General features: G+C 55.3%; 2 protein-coding genes and 1 long non-coding RNA gene across 3 annotated transcripts; 2 read left to right on the top strand and 1 right to left on the bottom strand.

Annotated features, from left to right (window-relative positions):
• Nucleotides 1–1,736: 1,736 nt before the first annotated feature.
• LOC125914357 (protein NYNRIN-like) lies at nucleotides 1,737–4,897 on the top strand (the record flags this gene model as incomplete). Its single annotated transcript, XM_049619584.1, has 1 exon — nucleotides 1,737–4,897. A coding segment is annotated over one exon (1,086 nt), but the record flags the coding sequence as incomplete, so codon positions are not given.
• A 5,102-nt stretch (nucleotides 4,898–9,999) lies between these two features.
• RHOF (ras homolog family member F, filopodia associated) lies at nucleotides 10,000–22,433 on the top strand. The gene is made up of 5 exons (XM_049619395.1): nucleotides 10,000–10,399; nucleotides 10,679–10,766; nucleotides 19,702–19,811; nucleotides 19,899–20,033; nucleotides 20,866–22,433. The coding sequence occupies exons 1-5, from the start codon at nucleotides 10,274–10,276 to the stop codon at nucleotides 21,028–21,030; spliced, it is 624 nt and encodes a 207-aa protein (XP_049475352.1). The 5' UTR covers nucleotides 10,000–10,273; the 3' UTR covers nucleotides 21,031–22,433.
• On the bottom strand, nucleotides 14,890–16,055 carry LOC125914214 (uncharacterized). The gene is made up of 3 exons (XR_007455249.1): nucleotides 15,973–16,055; nucleotides 15,385–15,509; nucleotides 14,890–15,090 (listed from the first exon to the last, which is right to left on the bottom strand). It is a non-coding gene; the product is annotated as an uncharacterized LOC125914214 (long non-coding RNA).
• Nucleotides 22,434–22,463: the final 30 nt, after the last annotated feature.

Raw genomic sequence — 22,463 nt, 5'->3', positions numbered from 1 at the left:
GTATACTGTTCTGGATCTAAAAGATGCTTTTTTCAGCCTACCACTAGCACCTAAAAGTCAAGAGCTATTTGTGTTTGAGTGGACAGATCCAGACAGGGGCATAAATGGCCATCTCACTTGGACCAGACTGCCACAAGGATTCAAAAACTCTCCGACCCTGTTCGACGAGGCTCTACACAAAGATTTAAGTGAGTACAGATAACAACACCCTAATATAACTCTCCTGCAGTATGTCGATGATCTCTTAATAGCTGCCGAGACTCCCGAAGCCTGCATCCAGGAAACCGAAGGTCTCCTGCGAACTCTGGGAACCTTAGGTTACCGCGCCTCAGCAAAGAAGGCTCAGATCTGCAAGTCAGAGGTAACTTATCTGGGTTACTTACTGAAAGGGGGGCAACACTGGCTAACGGATGCCCGGAAGGAGACCGTCCTTCGTATTCCCAGACCGCAGACACCATAACAGGTGAGGGAATTCCTGGGGTCGGCTGGGTTCTGCAGACTATGGATACCAGGGTTTGCTGAATTAGCAAAGCCTTTATACCAGGCAACAAAGGACCAACAGCCCTATAGTTGGACGGAAGAAGCCGAACAGGCCTTCCAACAAATTAAAACTGCTCTGCTATCAGCACCTGCCCTGGGACTCCCCGATCTCTCCAAACCCTTCCACCTATATGTAGATGAAAACCGAGGCATAGCTAAGGCGGTGCTAACCCAGCATTTAGGCCCTTGGCGCAGGCCAGTAGCCTATCTGTCTAAAAAGCTAGATCCAGTGGCCGCCGGATGGCCACCCTGTCTCCGGATGATTGCAGCCACTGCCCTAATGGTAAAGAATGCTGATAAGCTGACCATGGGCCAAGAGCTACAAGTCACCACCCCGCATGCCATCGAGGGCATCCTCAAGCAGCCGCCTGACCGATGGTTGAGCAATGCCCGACTCACTCATTACCAGGGACTGCTGCTGAACCCCCTCAGGGTCATCTTCACCCCCTCGACGGCCCTGAACCCAGCATCACTGCTGCCAGACCCAGACATGGGAACCCCACTTCATGACTGCACCGACATACTGGCTCAAGTTTACGGGGTCTGGGAGGACTTGCAGGACCAACCATTATCGGATGCAGACGCCATCTGGTTTACCGACGGAAGCAACTTCGTTCACCAAGGACAAAGGTATGTGGGGGCGGCCGTAACTTCAGAAACCGAGGTGGTTTGGGCAGAAGCCCTACCCCCCGGAACCTCGGCCCAGAAGGCTGAACTAATAGCCTTAACCCAGGCCCTAAAATTAGGAAGAGACCGCAAGCTAACCGTGTACACTGATAGCCGATATGCCTTCGCCACCGCTCATGTACATTAGGGCGATATACAGAGAACGGGGGCTGCTCACAGCTGAAGGGAAAGACGTCAAAAATAAAGAAGAGATTCTAGCCCTGCTAGCAGCCTTATGGGAACCCAAAAAGCTAGCGATTGTGCATTGCCCAGGACACCAGAAGGCAACCGACCCAGTTTCTCGGGGCAACAATTTGGCCGATCGGACTGCAAAAAACATAGCTCGGCCCCCAGCGCAATTACTGACCCTACAGCTGCCAGACCCCGGACCCCGGGAATTGCCCCCCAGCCCTGAGTATTCAGAAAGCGATATTCAATGGATGAGTAAACTTCCTATGACCCGAGTCAAAGATGGCTGGTGGAGAGACCCCAAAAGCAGCATTATACTCCCAGATAAACTAGGGTGGTAGGTTCTAGAGCGGATCCATCACAGCACCCACTTAGGTTCCCGGCGAATGTTGGACTTACTGAGACAGACTGGACTAAAAATCAGAAATGTCTCCGATAAGGTCAATCAAGTAGTCACTAAATGTACAGTGTGCCAACTCAACAATGCGAATAGCAATCCTCAGGCAACAGGGGTAAGACAAAGAGGGAGCAGACCGGGGACCTACTGGGAAGTAGATTTCACTGAGGTAAAACCAGGAAAATATGGATATAAGTATTTGCTAGTTTTTGTAGATACATTTTCAGGATGGACTGAAGCCTTTCCAACCAAGAATGAAACGGCGCAGATTGTAGCCAAAAAGATCCTGGAAGAAATCCTGCCCAGGTATGGTTTTCCAGTAAGGATAGGGTCAGACAATGGACCTGCATTCGTCTCTAAGGTAAGTCAGGAACTGGCTGCCATACTTGGGGCTGATTGGAAATTACATTGTGCATACCGACCCCAAAGCTCAGGACAGGCAGAGAGAATGAACAGAGCATTAAAGGAGACCCTAACCAAATTGACCATGGAGACTGGCGCTGATTGGGTGGTCCTTCTCCTCTACGCTCTGTTCAGGGTGCGTAATTCCCCATACAAACTGGGACTCACACCCTATGAAATAATGCATGGTAGACCACCCCCTATCATCCCTAATCTAAAAGATAACCTTGTCAAAGCTGAGAACGATAATAGTCTTGAATTCTTGGTCTCCCTACAAGCCTTGCAGAGGGTCCATGAAGATGTATGGCCCAAATTAAGGGAACTCTATGAGACTGGATCCCCGCCTATTCCATATCAATTCCAGCCAGGGGATTGGGTCCTCGTCAAATGTCATCAGCAGGAAAATCTGGAACCCAGGTGGAAAGGACCCTTCCAGGTCATCCTGACAACACCTATGGCCATCAAAGTAGACGGAATCGCCACCTGGATTCATTGCACCCACGCCAAGCCTGTAGACCCATTCTCAGACCTCATCGGACCTCCAGCGAAAGGAACAACCTGGACAATCGACCGGAGTAAGGACGATCCCCTAAAAATCACCCTGTGCCGCAAACCACCCAAGCCATAGCCATGATAATCATTCTGTTCTTTGTAACCTCTTTTATTTTACAAACCCCCTTTGTGAGCGGAGGCCTCGAACCTCCAGCTAAGGAGGCAATACTACATAACTTATATGGAAAACCATGTGAATGTAGAGGGGGAAAGTCTGAATCCCCAGTAGTACCCGAGCGGTACACCTACACACAGGATTGTGGAGAAACAACCGCCTATTTAGTTCAGAATTATGGAGCAGTGGGGGGCTCTCAATCATGGAAATGTGTTCCTAAACCTAAAACTCTCCCCCCTAGCTCTAGATGCCCCTGTAGCACTTACCAAGACTCCATGCACAGTACTTGCTATACTGCTGTCCAGCAGTGTATAGGACAGGATAACGAAACCTACTTCACCGCAGTATTGCAGCGTGCCAGGACTGCCGCGGTAACGGGAGAAAATAAATATATGCAGGCAGGGTGCCGGGGCACAGTAGGAACTCATGTGTGCTGGAATACCAAAGCCCCGGTACACGTTTCAGACGGGGGTGGGCCCCAAGATACGGTCCGACAAATTGAAACCCGGAAGAAACTTGAAAAAAATATTTCAGGGGATGTATCCCCAACTTAATTACCACCCACTAATTCTGCCTGAAAATAGCCATTCCGACCTGGACCCTCAGACTATGAATATAACTAAGGCTACCTTTGCGCTCCTAAATGCCTCCAACCCCGCTCTAGCCCAGGACTGCTGGCTATGTCTCCCTCAGGGGCAGTCCAGACCTGTAGCAATCCCTACCACCCTAAGCCTCGATAGCACTGATGACTGTCATCCCTTTAACCCCGTCGACCCCTTCCCCGTGCAATCTCCCATTGTATTCAATATCTCATGTCTTGTTAAAAATCACACAGACGCTAACGACAGTATTGATTTAGGGGAAGTCTTTCGCTAACTGTACCAACTATACAGTAATCAACTCCTCACTACATAGCTCCAACACCACTGTATTTATATGTGGGGGCAATCTCGCTCACACTTACTTACCCCAAATTGGACAGGAATCTGCGTCCCAGCAACCCTCCTTCCGGATGTAGACCTGGTTCCAGGGGATTCCCCGATGCCTATACCTAGCTTAGACTATCTACCATGGAGAGCCAAGAGAGCAGTGGCAGTCATCCCCCTATTAGTAGGGTTAGGAATAACGGGAGCTGTAACAGCTGGATCGGCGGGCTTAGGTGTATCTGTCCACACATACCATCAACTTCCGCGACAGCTAATAGAAGATGTACAGGCCCTGTCCGGAACCGTCCGAGACTTACAGGATCAGCTTGATTCCCTAGCCGAGGTAGTATTACAGAATAGAAGGGGACTAGACCTGTTAACTGCAGAGCAAGGTGGGATATGTTTAGCCCTCCAAGAAAAATATTGCTTTTATGCTAACAAGTCAAGAATAGAACAAAAATCAAACAACTCCAAGAAGATTTAGCCCGCCGTCGGAAAGAATTAGCTGACAACCCTTTATGGTTCGGACTCAACGGCTTCCTCCCATACCTCCTCCCCCTCTTAAGGCCATTGCTAAGCTTGCTACTTCTCCTCACAATAGGGCCATGTATCATAAACAAAATGTTAGCTTTTATCAAAGAAAGAGTCAATACTATTCAACTGATGGTCCTCAGAACCCAATACCAACCTATCATTAATGAAACATTTGAGTCAAACACATAAGATCCAAGATTGGCTCTTAAGGCACCAAAGAAAGGGGGGAATGAGAGACTAAGAAAAATTACCAGGTGTACCCACAACCGCAAAGAAAAGACGACCCCCCACCCCCCACCCCCACCCCGCCATTCCCGGAACCAGCCAGTGCGTGCCCGGTTGTGGTTTCACCTAAAGGCGGGAATCAATCAAGTTTTGCTGAGTGTTCAAATTTCAATATCAACCAATAACAGCTCTGTAACCGTGGAAGATCCCTAACTTCCCCATAACTTGTTTGTGCCTGTCTATAAAAAGGCTGTAAAAACCTCACTCGGGGCCTCTTAGCATCACTGACAACGAGTGCGCGGAGGTCCGGGTTCGAACCTGCAATAAACGGCCCTTGCCGCTTGGCTTTGACTCTGGACTCTGGTGGTTTGTTCTTGGGGGTCACCCGAATTTGGGCATATCGTGGGCTGGGTAACACCTGGGGGTGTTGTGAGGAGGACGTGAGCTAGTGCTTTTGAAACCGAGGCGTTTGCTTCATAATAATGGCAACTCTCCTTACTCTCCTAACACAAGCTGACTGGCTCCTGGTGTCCCACTGTCTCCAGGAAGCTCCACAGCTGGAGATGGTGTGGCCCTTGATCTCTGACCCCTCCCCCATGCGGTCTCTAGTTAGGGATTACTTTGATGAGCCATTTGGGTCCCAGGTGCCACTGATCTGCACCACTCCCCCATCTGGGCTGAAGTTTGGCTTCCTCGGGGTCGGCCCTGCCCACTCACTGTAAGGCTAAACTGAGGTTTTAGGGGAGCCGGTAGGGCTTGACCTGGAGATTGTGAGAGCATCTTGGCGCTTGGTCAAGAGAGGCTTTAAGTCAGGCAGCTGTGCTGGTGACCTTGGGCGAGTCTCCGGTGTGAAATGATAATAAAGCCTGCTGGAAACGGGAATGGGGGGGAATTAAGTGTGACTAAGGGGGCTTGGCCTCACGTTCTGACTTCACACTAGCTGGCCTCCATTCCCTTTTGACTGCAAGGAGTGGGGGCTGGGCCGGCTGTGAGCTCCTCCCCCACCGACCCACCCCTGAAGCACGTGGCACTGCCTCAGGGCCAAGGGGAAGACTGGCTTTCCGTAGGCAGGGAGCCAGCTCCGTTTTTCCTCCGTGTGGTTGGAGTCCGAGCGGTGGCCTGCCCCCAGCTTCACAGGCTGTTCAATGGTCGGGTCATGATTTAGGGTCACTCCCCCCAAACCCAGAGATAAGTGACTCACCCAAGGTCACGAGGCCACCACTGGCAGCCAGTATGGGCTTCCAGGTGTCCTGACTTCAGCCTCTCGCCTGTGTCCATGGCACCCCCACCCCAGCTGTCTGGGTTATTTCGGGCTCCCTCCCGTGCCAGCTGTCTGCTTGAAAGTAACCAGCATGGTGCTCTTGGCTCTTTCTGGGCCCCTTCCCTTGGCCCCATGAGGGTCTCCAGTGCCAGATAAGTTGGGTTTGGTCCATCTCGTCCTTTGGTGGGGAAAGGAGGTTCACTCCACTGTCCCTAGCACCAGAGCCCCGTCCCCCTATCCAGGGTGCGGGGAGAGGGGGAAGCACTTGGTAGAAGTTGAGGAGGCTCACGTTTTTATCCCATGGGCCTGTTCCGCTCTGGCCCCAAACACGAGGTTTAAACTCGGTTGTCATTGAATTGCTCATTGAACCCCTTTGAGAACCCCTTCGATCCTCGCGAGACTGGCTCGCTGCCTAAGGGTGTCCTGCATCCCTTTGGATAGAGTCCTTAGGGCTCCCGGATACAGGGGTCTTTATATCCCAAGGGCGTCGGATGATTAAATAATTGACTTAAACTTCGCCCCCCAGCCACAGCCTGAAGGGCTGAAGCCAGCTCCTCCAGTCCCGCCCTCGGAACAATTAGGGAGCAATTAGGTGCTAAACTGTGGTCTGGGTGTGATTCTCAGAAGGGTGAGGTGTCCCTGTGACCTGTAAGAGTCATACCCCCTCCCCACTACCATTTCTTCTTTACTTCTTTCTACTTTCTTTGTCCCCTCCCCCCACCCCTGCCACCTCCTGGGGGCAGGGAGAGACGGAGCAGCCCGTCTGTCCTCTGGCTGTAGTTCCTCCGGGCTTAGAGATTGGCCCCGCCCCCGGTCACCAAGCGAGCTCGGGGCGGGGCTGCTCCTGGGGCCAATCCGGTGGGGCCAGCCTGGAGAGGGCCACGCCAGCGGAAAGGCGGCCCAAGGCTGGGAGGTGGCTGGACCTGCCTCGCTACTGGACGCTAGGGTCCCTCCTCTTCCGGCCCGTCCGCCGGGGCCCCAGCCTGGAATACGACCTTTTGGACCCTCTGGGTGGAGACTGCCTCTGCCTGGACTGTGGAAAGAGGCACCCCGCCATCTTGGAGGCTGCCTGGATCCAGCGCGATCTCCAACTGGCCAGGGACCTCAGCAAGTCCCCGCCCCACTGGGAGCTGAGGGCTCCCCGTGTGAACCTGGAGGAGGAAGGTGGATGATGACTTTTTGAGATGTTTTTAATTCTGGCTTTGTGAGGGGAGCTTTTTGTGTTCCAGTGTGACCTCCCCACCAGCGCCACCAAGTGCTGCGACCTGGACAGAGTCCTGGGCTCCCAGGCCATTCCTGGCCACCTCCCATCTCTGGGACGTCAAAGAATAGCTCAGTTTTTTCTGCCTCATCTGGGGTGGATGACCCTTCGGGTGTGAGGTGAACTCTCAGGATGTGCAGAAGTGCCAGGGAAGTGGAGGCTGTAAGAATTGTCATTAACTTCCCCATCCTGACCTGTGCTGGCCCGACTTTGCCCTGACAAGACGAGTGGATCTGGCCCTTATTCTCTCCTGAGCTCAGCCGGCCTGCTCCCCTAGCTTCTGTTCTGTGCCCATCAGCTCTATGGCAAGAACCAACTTAAAGAATCTTTCTTGCTCTCCTAAACCTCTCCAGGAATTCCCGGTGAATAGAAGGTGAATGGCTTGGGCCCCTCAGAACATGTCACAGGTAAGGGAGCAGGGTTCCCCCATGCGAGTGCGCCTGCCCAGCTCCTCAGCTGGCCGGGTCTGGCCCAGCTGCCTCTGAGGAAGCTCTTGGCAGCTGGCCTGGCTCCTGGGTATTTTTAGGTACAGATCCAGCCCCTGCACCACCACTGGAGCTGGGTCCAGCCGAAACACGCTCCAGGCTGGGTGGGGCTGGGGTGCTGCCAGCCCCTTGGCCAGGCAGGGGGTGGGCAGGCGGTCTGGGGCCAGCGTCAGCTGTTGTGCCTTGCCGCAGGCTGGCCGGGGAAGTCTCGCTCTTCCTCTCCTCCTCCCCCTGCCCCTCGGTATTGTGGAAGCCATTTGATCTGCCTCAGTTGGGACTGTAGCCCTGTTGTTTCTCAGGTGGAGAAAATAGAAACCGAGGTCTGAGGATTTTGAGGAAAGTCAGGAGGTGTGATTAACTCCCAGGTGACAGTCTGCTCAGAGTGGGATGACCCTCCTAAGCGCATTCTGCCCCTAGCCCCTCCTCTCCTTCCCTTCCTGTCTCTCCCCAGGCTTCAGGGGCCCTGATTCAGGGTCAGGTCCAGGGCTGGCTGCAAAGGTAAGTGGTCTTCCCCTCACTCAAAGGCTTCTTCCAGCCTCCGTCTCCCCGAGTGATAGTAACCTGGTCCTTTCCTGCCAGCCTCAAGCTGCCACTGTGGAAAGATGACCCCCAGTCCTGCCTCACCAGCCAATCCCAGCTCCTCCCTGGTCACGAGAGAGCTTGAGGGCCTGGCTTTGGCTGGGCTCCTGTTCTGTTCAGGAGTCTCCTGTCTGACACCACCCCCCGCCCCCCGCCCCGCCCCTTGAGCCTGGCAGCAAGGCCCTCCATGATCTAACCCCCGTTACCTCGACAACCATGTCTGGCCTCCCTCCTCACTCCCCAGGCACTGCAGAATCTGATGGGGTTTTCCAGCCACCGTTCATTCGTCCAGGGTACCCATCTTGCTCCCGTTGGTCTGCCCTCCCAACACTGCCAAGCTTAGGCTCAGCCTTTGCTGAGCCCTACAGGGGTCTGGTCTCTAAAGCGTTGACATCTCCCAGGCCCCTTAAAGAGACTGCTTCCCCTAAGACAGCTCCCTCCAGGCAGGAACACAATTGCCTCTCAATAAACTTGCGTGGTAAAAAAGGAATGAATGAGTTGCTGTAAATTTGTGGGGGGGGGGGGGGGGGGGGGGGGGGGGGGGGGACCGTGCTTGACCTAGCAGGTGGCTCTCTGACCGGCTGCCTAAAGCTTGGGACTTTCACATAATAGCGTGGAACTAGGGGGGGGGGGGCCTTACCTCCTTTTCCCAGCTGTAGGCTTTTTTGTAAGCTCTCACGAGCGGTCGCTGCTGCCCTCTGGTGGTCAGACCTGCCTTGCATCCGCTGAGAACGGACGGGGCACTTAACAAAATTGCCAGGTTGGCAATTTCCTCCCTGAAGTAAAATTTACTTGGTCTTTACTGAGAACTTGGAAATTCAGAATCTTCCCGGGGATGGGGTGGGGGTGGGGCAAGAAGATCCTGAGTCCTGCCTAGCCCTCTCTGAGGAACCTACCAGAGATCCTACCCCAGCTGGTTGGACCCCTCTCCCTCACTTAGCCATGCTTCAATGCCTGCTTGCCGCACACGGGCTCCAGGGGTCTCCTGCCTCTCCTGACCACTAGCCTGGCTTTTGCGAAGGACTGTTGCAGGGAGGGAAGGGTTGGGTGGTCTCAGCCAGCAGCCCCCGTGTTATCCTGCACATAGTGCTTAATAAATAGTTGTTTTAATCAAGGGGCGTGGGAGGATTGATGAGACTGCCTGGCTTGTGGCCTGAAGATATGTGGCTAATGGCTGGAGAGCGCTTAATCAAATCCAATTTAAGGGTGGGGTGGAAGTTATCAATGGGCCCAGCTTCTCACAACTAGATCTGTCCTAGCTTTCCCCATCCCTTCCTCGACGGTGTCTTCCTCGGTTCACGCCTCTGGCCCCTGCTAGAAAGAGGCTTCCGCCCGCGTGGTTTGAGGCCAACCCCCAAAGGAAATTGTTCCCGGAGTTCACCTGCCTTCCAAGCCGTCCGCCCCAAGATGACTGCCCGCCAGAGGGCGCCAGACGCCCACCTTGCGCTCTTAGGGAAGTGGGAGGGGTAGGTGAGGGGAACCGCTCTTCCCCACCCCCAACCTGCATCCACACTGGCGCCCGTAGGGCTGGGCTAGGTGGGCAGGCACGCCCCCTGTGCTAGCATCTTTCCTGGCTCGACCAACCTACCTAGTGGGGAAACTGAGGTCTGAAGCCGACTTGCCCCAGGCCACACAGCTGGGGCGGGGCAAAGCGAGGGGGCTTTTCCCAGAGCTGGAGACCCAGTCTCCTGAACTCTGGTGCTGGGGCAACGGTCCGCCAATCAAAGAGTCTCTGTCAGATGGGGGAGGCCGAGTCGACCAATCAGAGGGGCCCTGCCAGAAGGCGGAGCCTGCCAATCAGGGGTGCCCAGCGAGGTACCGCGGAAACCATCGAATCTTGCCGGTGGGGGGCGCGCCGTGACGTGCAGGGGAGCGAGTGGGAGCCGCGCTTCAGGCTGAGCTCCTGTTTCTCAGCTGCCTCAGTTTCTCTGGGAATGACAGGTGAACGCACCGGGCTAGGACCCTAACGAGAAGGAAGACAGGTTGGGAGGTGGGCCCGGGTGGCTGCCTGGCGGAGGCGATGCCTGCACAAAGTGGGAGGGGCTTCTCTAGCTCCGCCCCTGGATCCCGCCCCCGCCCCAGATCTCTCAGCCCCAGCGGTCTGTCCCGCGCGCTGTTGCCAGTGCCGCCGGCTCCCGGCTATGGACGCCCCCGGGGCCCCGGGCCCGGACCCGGGCAGGAAGGAGCTGAAGATTGTGATCGTGGGTGACGGCGGCTGCGGCAAGACATCATTGCTCATGGTGTACAGCCAGGGCTCCTTCCCTGAGGTGAGGCCCGCCGGGAGGGGGTGGGGGGGGGTGAGGGTTAGGCTACGGGGGAAATGGGCTTGGGACCATCGGGGGCGACGGACGGCCTTCAGCCTGGACCCCGGCTCCCCGGCGTCCAGCGCGCGGAGAGGCAGCCGCCACCCCGGGGCTCTTCCTCGGGAATTCCAGAACCCATCAGAGTGAGGGGAGGTGAGCTGGATGGGGAGAAGGCGGGCGGTGCAGCCGTACCCGGGCCTCCGTCGCACCCCTTAAGAACCAGCCCGACCCCTTCTCCGACAGCACTACGCCCCATCCGTGTTCGAGAAGTACACGGCCAGAGTGAATGTGGGCAGCAAGGAGGTGACCCTGAACCTATACGATACCGCTGGTGAGTGCGCCTGCGCGCCGAGGGTCCCGGGTGTCCAAAGGGTTTCCCCCGCCCGGGTATCCCCCTCCGGGCATTCCCCCTACCCCCACCAGCCTCTTTGGGCCCTGACATCCTGTCACTCCTGAAGGCTGCGGAGGGGCGCTGGCAGGGTGGCCCTGGAAGCTCAGAGGGCCTCAGTCGCCCCTTTGAAAGGAGGGTCTTTGAATGACATGAGCTCCTCCGCCACCTTCCTAGCGCTGATATGTTGGGAACCCACGGCTTCGTTCCTCTCCTGTGGTTCTAGAAAACCGTGGGCATCACTTCTGCACCCCATGGTTCCAGGATTTCATGTGTTGCATGCTGTGGTCTCTTTAAGACTCTGTGGGCTGCAGGTTTGAGTCCACTGATGCTGGGATTCTGTGGGCTGAATTTCTGGGTCGGGTCTATAATATTCCATGCTACAGATCAGAGCCTGTGACTCCGGGATTCTGTGGTTGACAGTCCTGAGGCTCCAGGGTCCTGTGGATATTGATTCTGAGTTCCACACTTCTGGGATTCCATAGGCTACAATACACGGCTCTGGAATTCTGTGGTCTACAGTTCTGAGCCTGTGGTTCTAGGATTTTGTGGCTACAGTTTTCTGTGTCTTCCTGGTTCCCTACGAATAAACCAAGCACTGAGGAAGGAACAGAGCTATAGGGAACGTAAGTCCAAAATAAGGTTCTCTCTGCCACCTGCAGCTCCTAAAGCAAGTGGATTTATGCGAATCGAGTCAGATATTAGAGTCCCTGTTGTTGGGAGCTGCAGGGAGGGGGTGGGGGGTCTGCCCCCAATGAGCTTGCATCCTGCCCTCAGTCCCCCTCTGGGCTCAGCCAACACTGGGGGACAAAGGTCAGGATCCCCGGATAGAACCTCACCCAACCTCTGTGACTCAGTGTTTAGTGATCTGCGTGGAACCATGTCATCAGGTGCCCTTTTCCCTGCCAGCCAAGCCTTGTATGTGTAAGGGGAAGTCTCCCCTGGCCCGGGACAGGACGGAGCCCAAACCCAGACATGCCCCACCCCAAGCCTGTCAATGGATCTCTCATGCCACCCTGGAGAGAATCAGAAAAGGGACTGTCTGGCCCCCAGACCCCTCCTCCGTTCCTGACTTCATCAGCCTTTACTGTATGGTGGCTCCCGCCCGTAGCGGCTTCTAAGGAGCCCCATCTTGTTGGATGAGGACCCCGAAGGGCTACCCCCAGGGCAGGGCTGTGCTTCCAGCCCTGTGAACTGAGAAAGCCAAAAGTTGTTGAGGAATTCCCAGGGACATAGCTCTAGGAGCAGTAAAAATCATGGTGTGGCTGGAACACTTTTAGTTTCACATGCTTCCTGTTGGGGACCCAGGGAGGGGCAGGTCCATTAGCCCCACTTTGTGGGTGGGGTGCTGGTGCAGCAGGGAGAGTCAGAGGGGAGTGGTCACTCCTCCTTCCTCTGCCCTCAGGGCCCCTGGGGTTCACTGTTCGTGGAAGCCTCCCCCATCAGACCCAACACAGGGACCACTTCTGGTCATCGTGGCCTTGCCCAGAGAAGGATGTTCAAAGAACATGTCAGGACAGATTGTGGTGTGGAGGTTCTGGAAGTTTCTGCTTGGTGTAAGGAAGGATTTGCGCTAACAGGTGCTGCGGGAGGGATGGCGGAGCTTCAGGCCCAGCCATCAGAGGCACCAGGGCGGCCACCAGGGCAACAACGATCTTCCTGCCACATGCTTTGGAATCAGACCTGGGCTTTGTTGACACTGGCTCCTCGGCTGTGTGTCATCGGGGACACCTGGACCTCAGGTTCCTCCTCTGTAATCAGGGCTAAAACAGTCTTGAGGAGTAAATTAGATCCATGTGATGTATAACACAGGGGCTGGCTCTTAGGAAGGGCTCACTAAGTGTTGTGAGTTTTTAAGCACCACCCCTCACACCACCATCGTTCAGGCTCAGACCCAAACCCAACCTGTTCTGAATCCGTGGCCTGCAGAGATCTGTGCTGGCCCCCGCCCTGCCCTCCCAGCAAGGTTCTCCCAAGCAGCAGAAAAACAGAGCTGGGGTTTGAACCTCTCAGTGGAGTCCGGGGGAGTAGAATGGCTTCAGAGTCAGCAGGACGGCCCAAGGAGGAACACTCAGGGAGAAAGAAACATGGGTGTTTCTTCAAGGGTGCCCTACCGTGACCCAGGAAGCCCTGTTGCGAGGAACATGAAGGAGAGACTGGGTCATTCCTCTTCTACACACCAAGTGCCCAGCACGGCGCTTATGGAATGAATGAAGAATAAATCTGAGGAGCGCCTGGGTGGATCAGTTGGTTAAGCGAGCCCCGAATCTGGCTCTTGTGCTGACAGCTTAGAGCTTGGAGCCTGCTTCAGATTCTGTGTCTCCCTCTCTCTCTGCCCCTCCACTGCTCGTGCTCTTTCTCTCTCTCTCAAAAATTTATAAGCATTGGAAAAAAAAAAAAGAATAGAAAGAATAAATCTGGATTCAGAGACACCCTTGGAGAAGGTCCTGTGCAATAAAGGCAGCAAGATCCTCTCTACCTGGGGTAGATGGATATCAAAAATAAACAGCAGAAAAGGGTGGCCAGGTGACCTACTAGAGAAAGATAGAGACTAAGGGGGTGAAGGGAATGACTATACTGGAGATGAGTCTAGTAAAAGTTATTGTAGAAGGTTCTGGAACCTGATGAGCTAAACCCTATGGTGGGGCGGTGGAGGGGAGTGCAGGGTAGCATCTTTCTGACCAACCACTGGTTGATCAGCCAGAGCTGTGGGCTCAGGGTGGCCCCCGAGAGGCTGAATTTCTCCACACCCAGGACCTTGGCCACAGGGGAGGCCAGTCTGTGGGAGTCACGTGGGAGGCCAGTCTGGCTGTGCGTCTCCATCCTGCGGAAGCAGATACAGACACAGTGGCTTGAGGGTGGTTGAGGGGAGGTGGAGCTCTTAGTGCTGACAGGTGAGGGGGAGGCGGGCTCCCCTGCCCCCACCCCCCACCCCGCCCTGACACTGTCAGAGGCAGGAAGCTGTGGTGTGGTCTGAAGTTTCCTGGACAGAAGGGAGGTGGGGACAAGGTGGGCTGTTAAGACACCAACTAGAGATGGAGCTGTGCGGGCCTTGGGGTGGGCCCCGGGGTGAGGGTGTCACAGAACGGAATGGGGGTTGCCCGGGGAGGTGGGGGGCTGTGGTCCCCTTCCCAGCCTGAGATGGCAACAATAGGAAAAGTTGGGGGCAAAGGAGTTGTGAGACAGGGAATCGGGGACAAGAGGGGTGTCTAGGGGCGAGGAGCCCTGGAGGCTTGAAGAGCTGAAGCCAAGGGCCAGTCAGAATGTGGCCTCAGCTCCAGGCTGGGGCTGCCCCGGCCCAGCTCCTCCTGCCTGGGGAGGAAACACAGGTGGGCGGGCCCCAGTAGCAATACACGGGTTCCTCTTCTGGCAGCTTCCCCTTCTCGTGCTGCCTGCGCCCCTCCCCTGACCGACGTCCTGGCTGGAGCTGGGAACCACCTGCTCTGGTAGGTCCAGAATATTTGGGGACCACTGTGGCCCAGTGACACCCTCTCTCCTCAACCGGGCTCCAGGCCTTAGCGATCCCTGCCCCTGCAGAGATGACTGACACAGCAAAGCTCCTTCCCACAAAGGAAATACCCTCGTGCTAGGCGAGAGCCTCACTTCCTCCCCACCCCACTGCACTGCCAGCTTCAGGAAGATGGGCCACTTCAAGGGGAGCTGGGGCCCAGAAGACCTTTCCTCTTCAGAAACAAATGCGTCCTTTTGCACGTGACTCCGTGCAAGCTCATCTGCAGAGGCCAGAGTGGAAGCCCGGTGTGACTCTGGACAGGTGACTTGGCCCCTTTAAGCCCTGGCATCAGTGTGGGTAGATGGGGAGGGTATTAGTATCGCCTTGTGGCTGGAGGGCCCCCTAAAACTTGTGGGTCCAAAGATCCAGGGTTAGAACCCCTCGCCCAGCCCCCCCCCCCCCCAGAAGTTTCTGGTTCAATAGTAACCATAGTAACAGTCCTTCCCCTTTGTCCGACATTGCTCAGCCTCCCAGTCCTTTATTTCCAGTATCAGAGGCAGGGTTATCACCCCCTTTGCCAGATAAGGAAACTGAGGTCCAGGGAGGGAAGGCACCCGAGTCACGGAATGAGAGTCTGAGTGTAGCCTGGCTCTCCTGACTCATAGAGGAGAGGTGTCAGGACACTCCACACCTCCCGAGGGGACATGAGGCCAACAGCATGCGGGAGTCCATCGTTTGTTGGCCTGGTCCCCACGGGGAGGTCCACACTGAATCTTGGGAAAGTTGAGCCAGGCACAGTCAAGCCAGGAAGGCAACCTGGAGGAGGGAGCTGGAAGCTGAGCTGGCTGCCCATCCCCTCCCAGAACCCCTCTCTCTTGAGATACCTGTGTTGGCAGTCTTTGCCTTATTTGGTCGGGCCTGGGGCTTGTAGGGTGAGGACAGCTCCCTACCCTCTCGAGTGGACTGAGAGAGGCACCCCCAGTAGTCTCACCTACGGTCCTCTGTCTTTTACACAGTGTCCCCTTAGCTGTGTGACCTTAAGGCAACTCGCTTCACCTCTCTGTGCTACACTTTCTTGCATCTCTAAAATGGGGATAACTACAGCCCTACCTTGTTGGCATCGTGATGAGGTAGTGTAGGCCACGGGCTTCAAATGAAGCCATGAGAGAGCACAACGAGCCTTCGTCATGAGTGAGCACTGCCGAGGTGTGTTGTTTCACAGGTCAGGAGACCATCTGTGAGGAAACAAGGTCCAGAGGTCAATTCCCAGTCGGGATCTTGGGGAAGGCTCCCTGAGAGAATTTTTGGCCATTTTCGAGCGGCGCGGCAGGCAGCTGACCTTGGAGTTAGGGACTGAGCTGGCTCTCCAGCTCACAGGGAACCTGTCTATGACCTGGCAAAAGGCCCCCCCCTCAGCCACATGGGCTCCTAACAGGAAGAACTTTCTCCGCCCAGCTTACCTCCCAGGTGGCTGCTTAAATTAACACAGGTGATCGAGGTGAAACGCCCTTGCGACAGCCGGGGAGATTATTGTTACACCTACTCACCCACTCATTCGTTCGTTCACTCACCACACGTTTATTGCGTGCGCCTGCATCCCGGGGGATGACAGAGATGGTCCCTGTCCTCAGGGGCAACCGTGCTCGTGGTGGGGAGACAAAGCCAAACCCAAACCAAACGTCAGGTAGTGATACGTACTCAGAAGAATAATAAAGCCATGGTCGGGCGTGGGACAGACTGGGTCGGAGGCTTTGTCTCCGAGCAGTCAGGAAAGCTGCCCCCGAGGAGGTGACATTTCTGCAGAGACCTGAAGGAAAGGAGGGAGCAAGCCTTGCCGCTACCTGGAGAAGAACCTTCTAGAAACAGCAAGGGCAGAGGCCCCCAAAGGGGAGCAGGCTAGGTCTGGCTTCCTCCTTCAACCCACGGCTGCCCGACTTCTGCCCTCATCAGCTCTGCTGAAATCCTCACAGGCTGTAATTGCTAAACCCCCTGGCACGTCGCGGCCCTGGTCTCTGCTGCATCTGACAAGAGCTGAACAGCGTCAGCCAACAACCAGCCAGTCTTGACTGGACGCCTGCCGGGCGCCAGGGGTTATTTGCGAGGACAGACATGGTCCCTGCCCCCAGGGTGCTTACAGTCCATGGGGAGACAGGCAGTAAACCAGTGTCTGAGCACGGATTGTGGACACCCAGGGTGGGGGAGACTCTGTGTGGTGAGAGACGAGGGACGGCCTCTCTTGAGGGGCCAGCCAGTCAGGATGAGGGAAGCCATTGGAGCACAAGAGGCCTGTTTTACAACTACTTGTCCACTCCGGCCCTATTTTTTTTTTTTAATGTTTATTTATTTTTGAGAGACAGAATGTAAGTGGGGGAGGGGCAGAAGAGAGGGAGACAAGGATCCGAAGCAGGCTTCAGGCTCTGAGCTGTCAGCACAGAACCCGACATGGGGCTCGAACTCAGGACCCACGAGATCATGACCTGAGCCAAAGTCGGACGCTTAACCGACTGAGCCATCCAGGTGCCCCTACTCCTGCCATATTTCTAACAGGGAATGGATATGTATGTTATGCCAGAATTAGGAAACATCATTAAATCATGGAGGACCAGAACCTATTTTTGCACAATGCAAAGCGGAATAGAGCCTTGCTGGTATCAGCAGAAGGAATGCTTGACCCAGAACTTGATAAACTGGGGTTGAGTCCTGCCTGGCTCACTGATGACCTCGGGCAGGTCACTTCTTTGAGCTCAGTGTACATGGGAGCATTCTTAACTTCTTGACTAGCATATCGGGTGGTGGCTGTAAGGATTTCTGAACTGTCCCTAGGCAAAAGCACTCTAAGAAGTGTCTAAAGCAGGGCGTCTGGGTGCCTCAGCGTGTTAAGCGTCTGACTCTTGATTTTGGCTCAGGTCATGATTTCACGGTTCATGAAGTTGAGCAGTGACAGTGCAGAGCCTGCTTGGGATTCTCTTTCTCCCTCTGTCTGCCCCTCCCCTGCACTGTCTCTCAAAATAAATAAAAAACATTAAAAAAAAAAAAAAAGAAGAAGTGGGGCACCTGGGTGGCTCGGTCAGTTGAGTATCCAACTTTGGCTCAGGTCATGATCTTGTGGTTCATGAGTTTGAGCCCCACATTGGGCTCGCTACTGTCAGCACAGAGCCCACTTAGGACCCTCTATGCCCCTCTCTCTGCCCCTCCCCCGCTTGCACTCTCTCAAAAATAAACATTAAAAAAAAATAATAAAAAACATATAAAGCATTAAGGGGGGTATCAATTTGAAGTAGAAGTAGAGAGGAGACAATTATCCTAGAAAAGGAAATAACGTGGACTGTCAGCCTGAATATTTTTAAATAATGCTAAAAAGAAAATGTGAAAAAAAAATTTGAAAAGCATTCCAGGTGTGGGAAGACAGCAAGTACAAAGGCTCTGAGGCACCAGAGCTTGGTGGGTTTGGAAACAGTGGGGGGGGGGGGGGGGGGGGGGGGGGGGAGATAAGGTCAGGGTCCGTGGGTGCAGGTCATGTGGACCCCTGGGAGATGTTTGGATTTAGTACAAAAGGCAATAGAGAGCTATTGAAGGTATATATTTTTTTAAGTTTATTCATTTTGAGAGAGAGAGACAGAGTGAGCAGGGGAAGGGCAGGGAGAGAGAGAATCCCAAGCAGGCTCCGCGCAGACTCGGGACTGGGACTCGCGAACTGTGAGAACGTGGCCTCAGCCAAGACCGAAAAGTTAGACACTTAACTGAGCCATGCAGGTGCCCCTATCGAAGATGTTTTTCCTTTGAGGGGAGAGAGGCAGGATTTCAGTCGCGTTTTAGATTCATCCAGCTGCTGGGTGGAGGGAGAGTGGATTGTTAAGAGGCAGCAGGAGATCATGGGCGACCAGCTGTGGCTTGGATGGTGCCATGCTATCCAACAGAACTTCTCTTCAGTGATACAGGTCCTGCACCTGAGCTGCCCATTTACGGCAGCCACTAGCCCTGTGTGGCGATGAATCACTTGAAATGTAGCTAGTGCAACGGAGAACCTGAATTTTTAATGTTAATTAACTTAAATAGCCACATGGGGCTAGTGACTACCCTATGGGACAGGACAGGTCTAGAAGGACATGGACAAAGATTAGGAGAGGGGACAGTTTGGAGATGAGCTGAAGCAGCATCCTGGCCTGTTTCCCACCATCGTACGAGGATTTCTCCAGCTTTGTGGTGATAAGGACAGAAGAATCTGAGTCGGCCGGGCCCTGACAGTGTTGGGGGGACTGGGGCTGAATGGCTTCATGGAGTCCTCCTGGCCCAGCCACTGCCATAACTGTGGCTGCCGTTCACTGCACGCCCTCAGGGGTCCTGGATTGAGGGAGAACCAGTGGGAAGGGAGAAGGTGGCAGTATCCTGGCAGCAGCTGGGGGGCGGGAGCAGGATGTGGTCTGTCCACCTTCAGTGGAAAGGCCAACTTTGGCAGGGAGGGAGCCAGAGGGTAGGCTGGCGCCTCGCCGGGGTAGGGGCAGGGGATTCCTGGGCCTCTGCGTCCCAAGTAATGGAAGGAGGTCACCTTTGTGCCTTTAAGAACGCTAGGGCATAGGGTGACCAAGTGCAGGGCATAACCCTGGGCCTGCTTCTGGACCACAGCAACCCCCCTACGGGACATCACCGGTGACACCTGAGTACAGCCTGTGGGTTTGGCTAGAGAACAGCGTCAGTGGTGGTTGCTCACGTTTGATACCTGTACTATGGGAGGTGATCTAGAATGTGCTCGTTCTTAGAAAATCCGCGGGGCACCGTCCTGGGGTGAAGAAGCAGGACGCCGGCCATCGCTCTGGCGTGGCTCACGTGTTTACATATAGAAAGGGCAAGTGGAGCAAAGTGTAAACACTCGGAGATCTGAGGGCGTTCTTGGCACCCTTTTTGCAACTTTTAAGTTTGAACTTGTCAATAGAAAAAATTACTAAAAACATTCAAAAGCCATACTCAGCCTTGGCCTCTGATTCAGTCTGCTGGGGGAGGGGTGTTCAGTCTCCCCACGTGAGTCTGAGTGTGGTGAGCTTGACAGCAGCTGTGCTGGTTGCCTGCCCGGCCCCACAATGGCCTGGGCCCCACCAGCCCCTGAGCCTTCAGGGAGGGGAGGGATCCGGCCTCTCTCTCTCTAACCTGGGTGCCAGGGCAAGGGGGCAGCGGTAATGGTCACGGGCAAAATCGCTAGCAAGTTTCTCCAGTTTCTCCTGAGCGCCCTGTAATCAGGCCATTCTGGGCACTGCATGGGTTTCGTCTCGTGTAACCTTTGCTACCGGGGGTTGCCACCTCTGTTTTGCAGACGAGGAAACTGAGGCCTTAGAGACAGAGTCACCAACCCCTTGCCCATCGGAGCCCAGACAGGGGAGTCAGGTGGACAAGGAAGTGGTGCCTCCCTGACCCCTACCTACCCTCCGGTTTCAGGGCAGGAAGATTATGACCGGCTGCGACCCCTGTCCTACCAGAACACCCACCTCGTGCTCATCTGCTATGACGTCATGAACCCCACCAGCTATGAAAACGTCCTCATCAAGGTGAGGCCCGCGACCAAGCCAGCCTACCTCAGGGGTGGGGACCACGGATCTGGCCTCAGCCCTGACGCCTGCCTTCTCCCTCCACAGTGGTTCCCTGAGGTCACACATTTCTGCCGTGGGACCCCCACGGTGCTCATTGGCTGCAAGACAGACCTGAGGAAGGACAAGGAGCAGCTGCGGAAGCTCAGGGCGGCCCAGCTGGAGCCCATCACCTACATGCAGGTCGGTAGGGGGTCTCCCCTCTCTCCCCCTCCATTTCCCTCCTCTCCGCCCTCTTCTTCCCTGCCTCCTTTAATCCTTATAATGCCGAGGCATGTTCTGTTGGCATCCCCTATTTTGTGGGAGAGAAGTAGAGACCCAGAGAGGTTAAGTGGAGGTTAAGAGCCACACAACTAACCTGCGGCGTATCACCAGGATCCTGCCCCACTCTGGCTCCGGAGTCTGGGTCCTTAACCACCATCCTGTCCTGTCTGCCAGAGGGGACTGGAGAGGCAGGCCTTGTTCAAAAGCAGGGTTCCCCTACCCACGAGAGTCACGGGCAAAACCAAACCCTGCGGCTTTCTGGGTGAGGCACGGGACGATAAAAGGAACACAAAGAACACTGGTAAGAAAGTTTAATAAAAAGCATTAATAAAAGCAAATGTTAGAAGAGAGAGTTTTTACTCTCCTAGCAAGCCGTTTCCTTAGTTGTGCTCTGGAGAAGAGGAGAGAGGCAAGTAGGAAGCCCTTCGTGTCTGGAGGCCCCTAGCTCAGCAGAGGCCTGGCAGACACAGTTGTCGGGATCCGGCCCCCTCTCTGCCTGAAGGTGGACAGGACGCTTCTCTCAGCAGCTGCAGCCCTCAGGCCACACCAGACGGGCCTTTATGTTCCATCCACCCACACTGGTGGGGGCTGGGCCCGGGATAGGGAGAAGGGGGCTCCACACCAAGACATCTGCCCCGCCCCGGGGGGCCCCCCAGAGCCAGATCCAAGTCCCCAGATCCATGAGGGGGTGTCAGGAGGTGCCCCGTGCTCCAGGCCCCTCATCTAATGCCAGCCCTTCCCGCCCACCCAGGGTCAGAGCGCCTGCGAACAGATCCGAGCCGCCCTCTACCTAGAATGTTCTGCCAAGTTTCGGGAGAATGTGGAGGACGTTTTCCGAGAGGCCGCCAAGGTTGCCCTCAGTGCTCTGAAGAAAGCACAGCGGCAGAAACAACACCGGTTGTGCCTGCTGCTCTGACCCCTCTGGGTAGGGCACAAAGCCCTCAGGGCAAGACTGACAGGGGCCAGGCCACCAGCCCCGGATTATACCCCGAGATCCTGCCCCATCCCCAGCTTTCCAAGGGCACCTGGAGGTGGGTGTCTCCTTGTGTCTGGAGCCTCTGGTTAGACTCTTAGAACATTCTGGAGATCTCTTATTTCCCAGCTGCGGCTCTGACCATGAACTCACCTTTGGGTTCACACTGGAGCTGTGGCCCCGCATGGAGGTGGGTGAGGGTGCTGGACTCAGTCCCTCTGTACCTGGAACCGGTGTATGTCCCCCAGGACTCAGGAGTACAAGGCCTCCCCCCAGCCACGTGTATCCCCCTTTGCACACCCAATAGGTCCTCAAAACCTATGTTTAAAACAAAGAACTACATCTGGTACGTGGATAAGTGTGGATTCGTCAGCGTTCCACACGCCCCCCCCCCCCCCCAGCCCCCTCCCCCCATCCCCCCCCCCCCCCCGGGCTCTGGAGATAGGCACAGCTGCACTCTCCAGCTCCTCACTTCCTTCCTCCAGGAGCTCGGGGACCACGATGGGATAGGGGCCTATCGGGACAACACAGGCACCAGCCCCGGACACGGGGGCCAACAGTGGCCCCGGCCCCCCCACAGAGGACTCCAGTCTCAGCCTTTGGCTGGGCCACCAGGGGACAAGAAACTCTCTCAAAAAGCAAAAAGTACCCTGGACCACACATCCAACCCCTGCTCAGGGGCTCCTCACCTGCAACCCCCCAGTGCCAGGAACTTGAGATGAAAGTGACATCGGCTCCGAGTGACCTTGGGGAAGTCACTCCTCTCTGTGGACTATCTCCCTATCTGCAAAAGGACGGCACTGGCTCATTTTAATAGTCATCAAGTTTCCTCTGTCCTTCACAGCCTCCACTTCTGCCAGGATGTGGAGTTCTGGAGCTGAGACCCCCTTGACCTCCTGTGAAAACACACTTAACCCCCAGCTGCAGATCCACCGAACCTCCTCCTGGAAGGTCTGCAGTCACTTCCGGGAGCTTTTAAACAAGTGCCCCAGGTGATTCTAATGCCCCACAGATTGAGAGCTGCTTGCTTCCCGAGTGAGCCAGGAGTCAGCCTTACTGAACTCGGCATAACGGCTTCAGGTGCCTCCTGCCCTCCCCGGGATCTCCTGCCTCAGCCCCACTAAGCCTGAGCCTCTCTGAAGTCAACTGCTAGGGAAAGAGACTTCTGTATTCCACCCACCTCACACAGGTTCCCCAAGGCCCTGCCATGACCTGGGGAGTCAAGAGCATCGTCAATCCAAGGCCTCATGGACAAATGATATAGGACGGAGGTCCACAAACCGTATAGTCTGTGGACCAAATCTGGCAGCTGCCTGTTTTTGTAAATAAAGTTTTGTTGGGACACAGCCAAATGGGACACAGCATTTATGTATGCA

Source organism: Panthera uncia, assembly GCF_023721935.1.
Source record: "Panthera uncia isolate 11264 chromosome D3 unlocalized genomic scaffold, Puncia_PCG_1.0 HiC_scaffold_8, whole genome shotgun sequence".
NCBI classification, from domain to species: Eukaryota; Metazoa; Chordata; class Mammalia; order Carnivora; family Felidae; genus Panthera; species Panthera uncia.
Note: the sequence above shows the minus strand (reverse complement) of the source record. Positions and strands in the feature narration are given on the sequence as shown.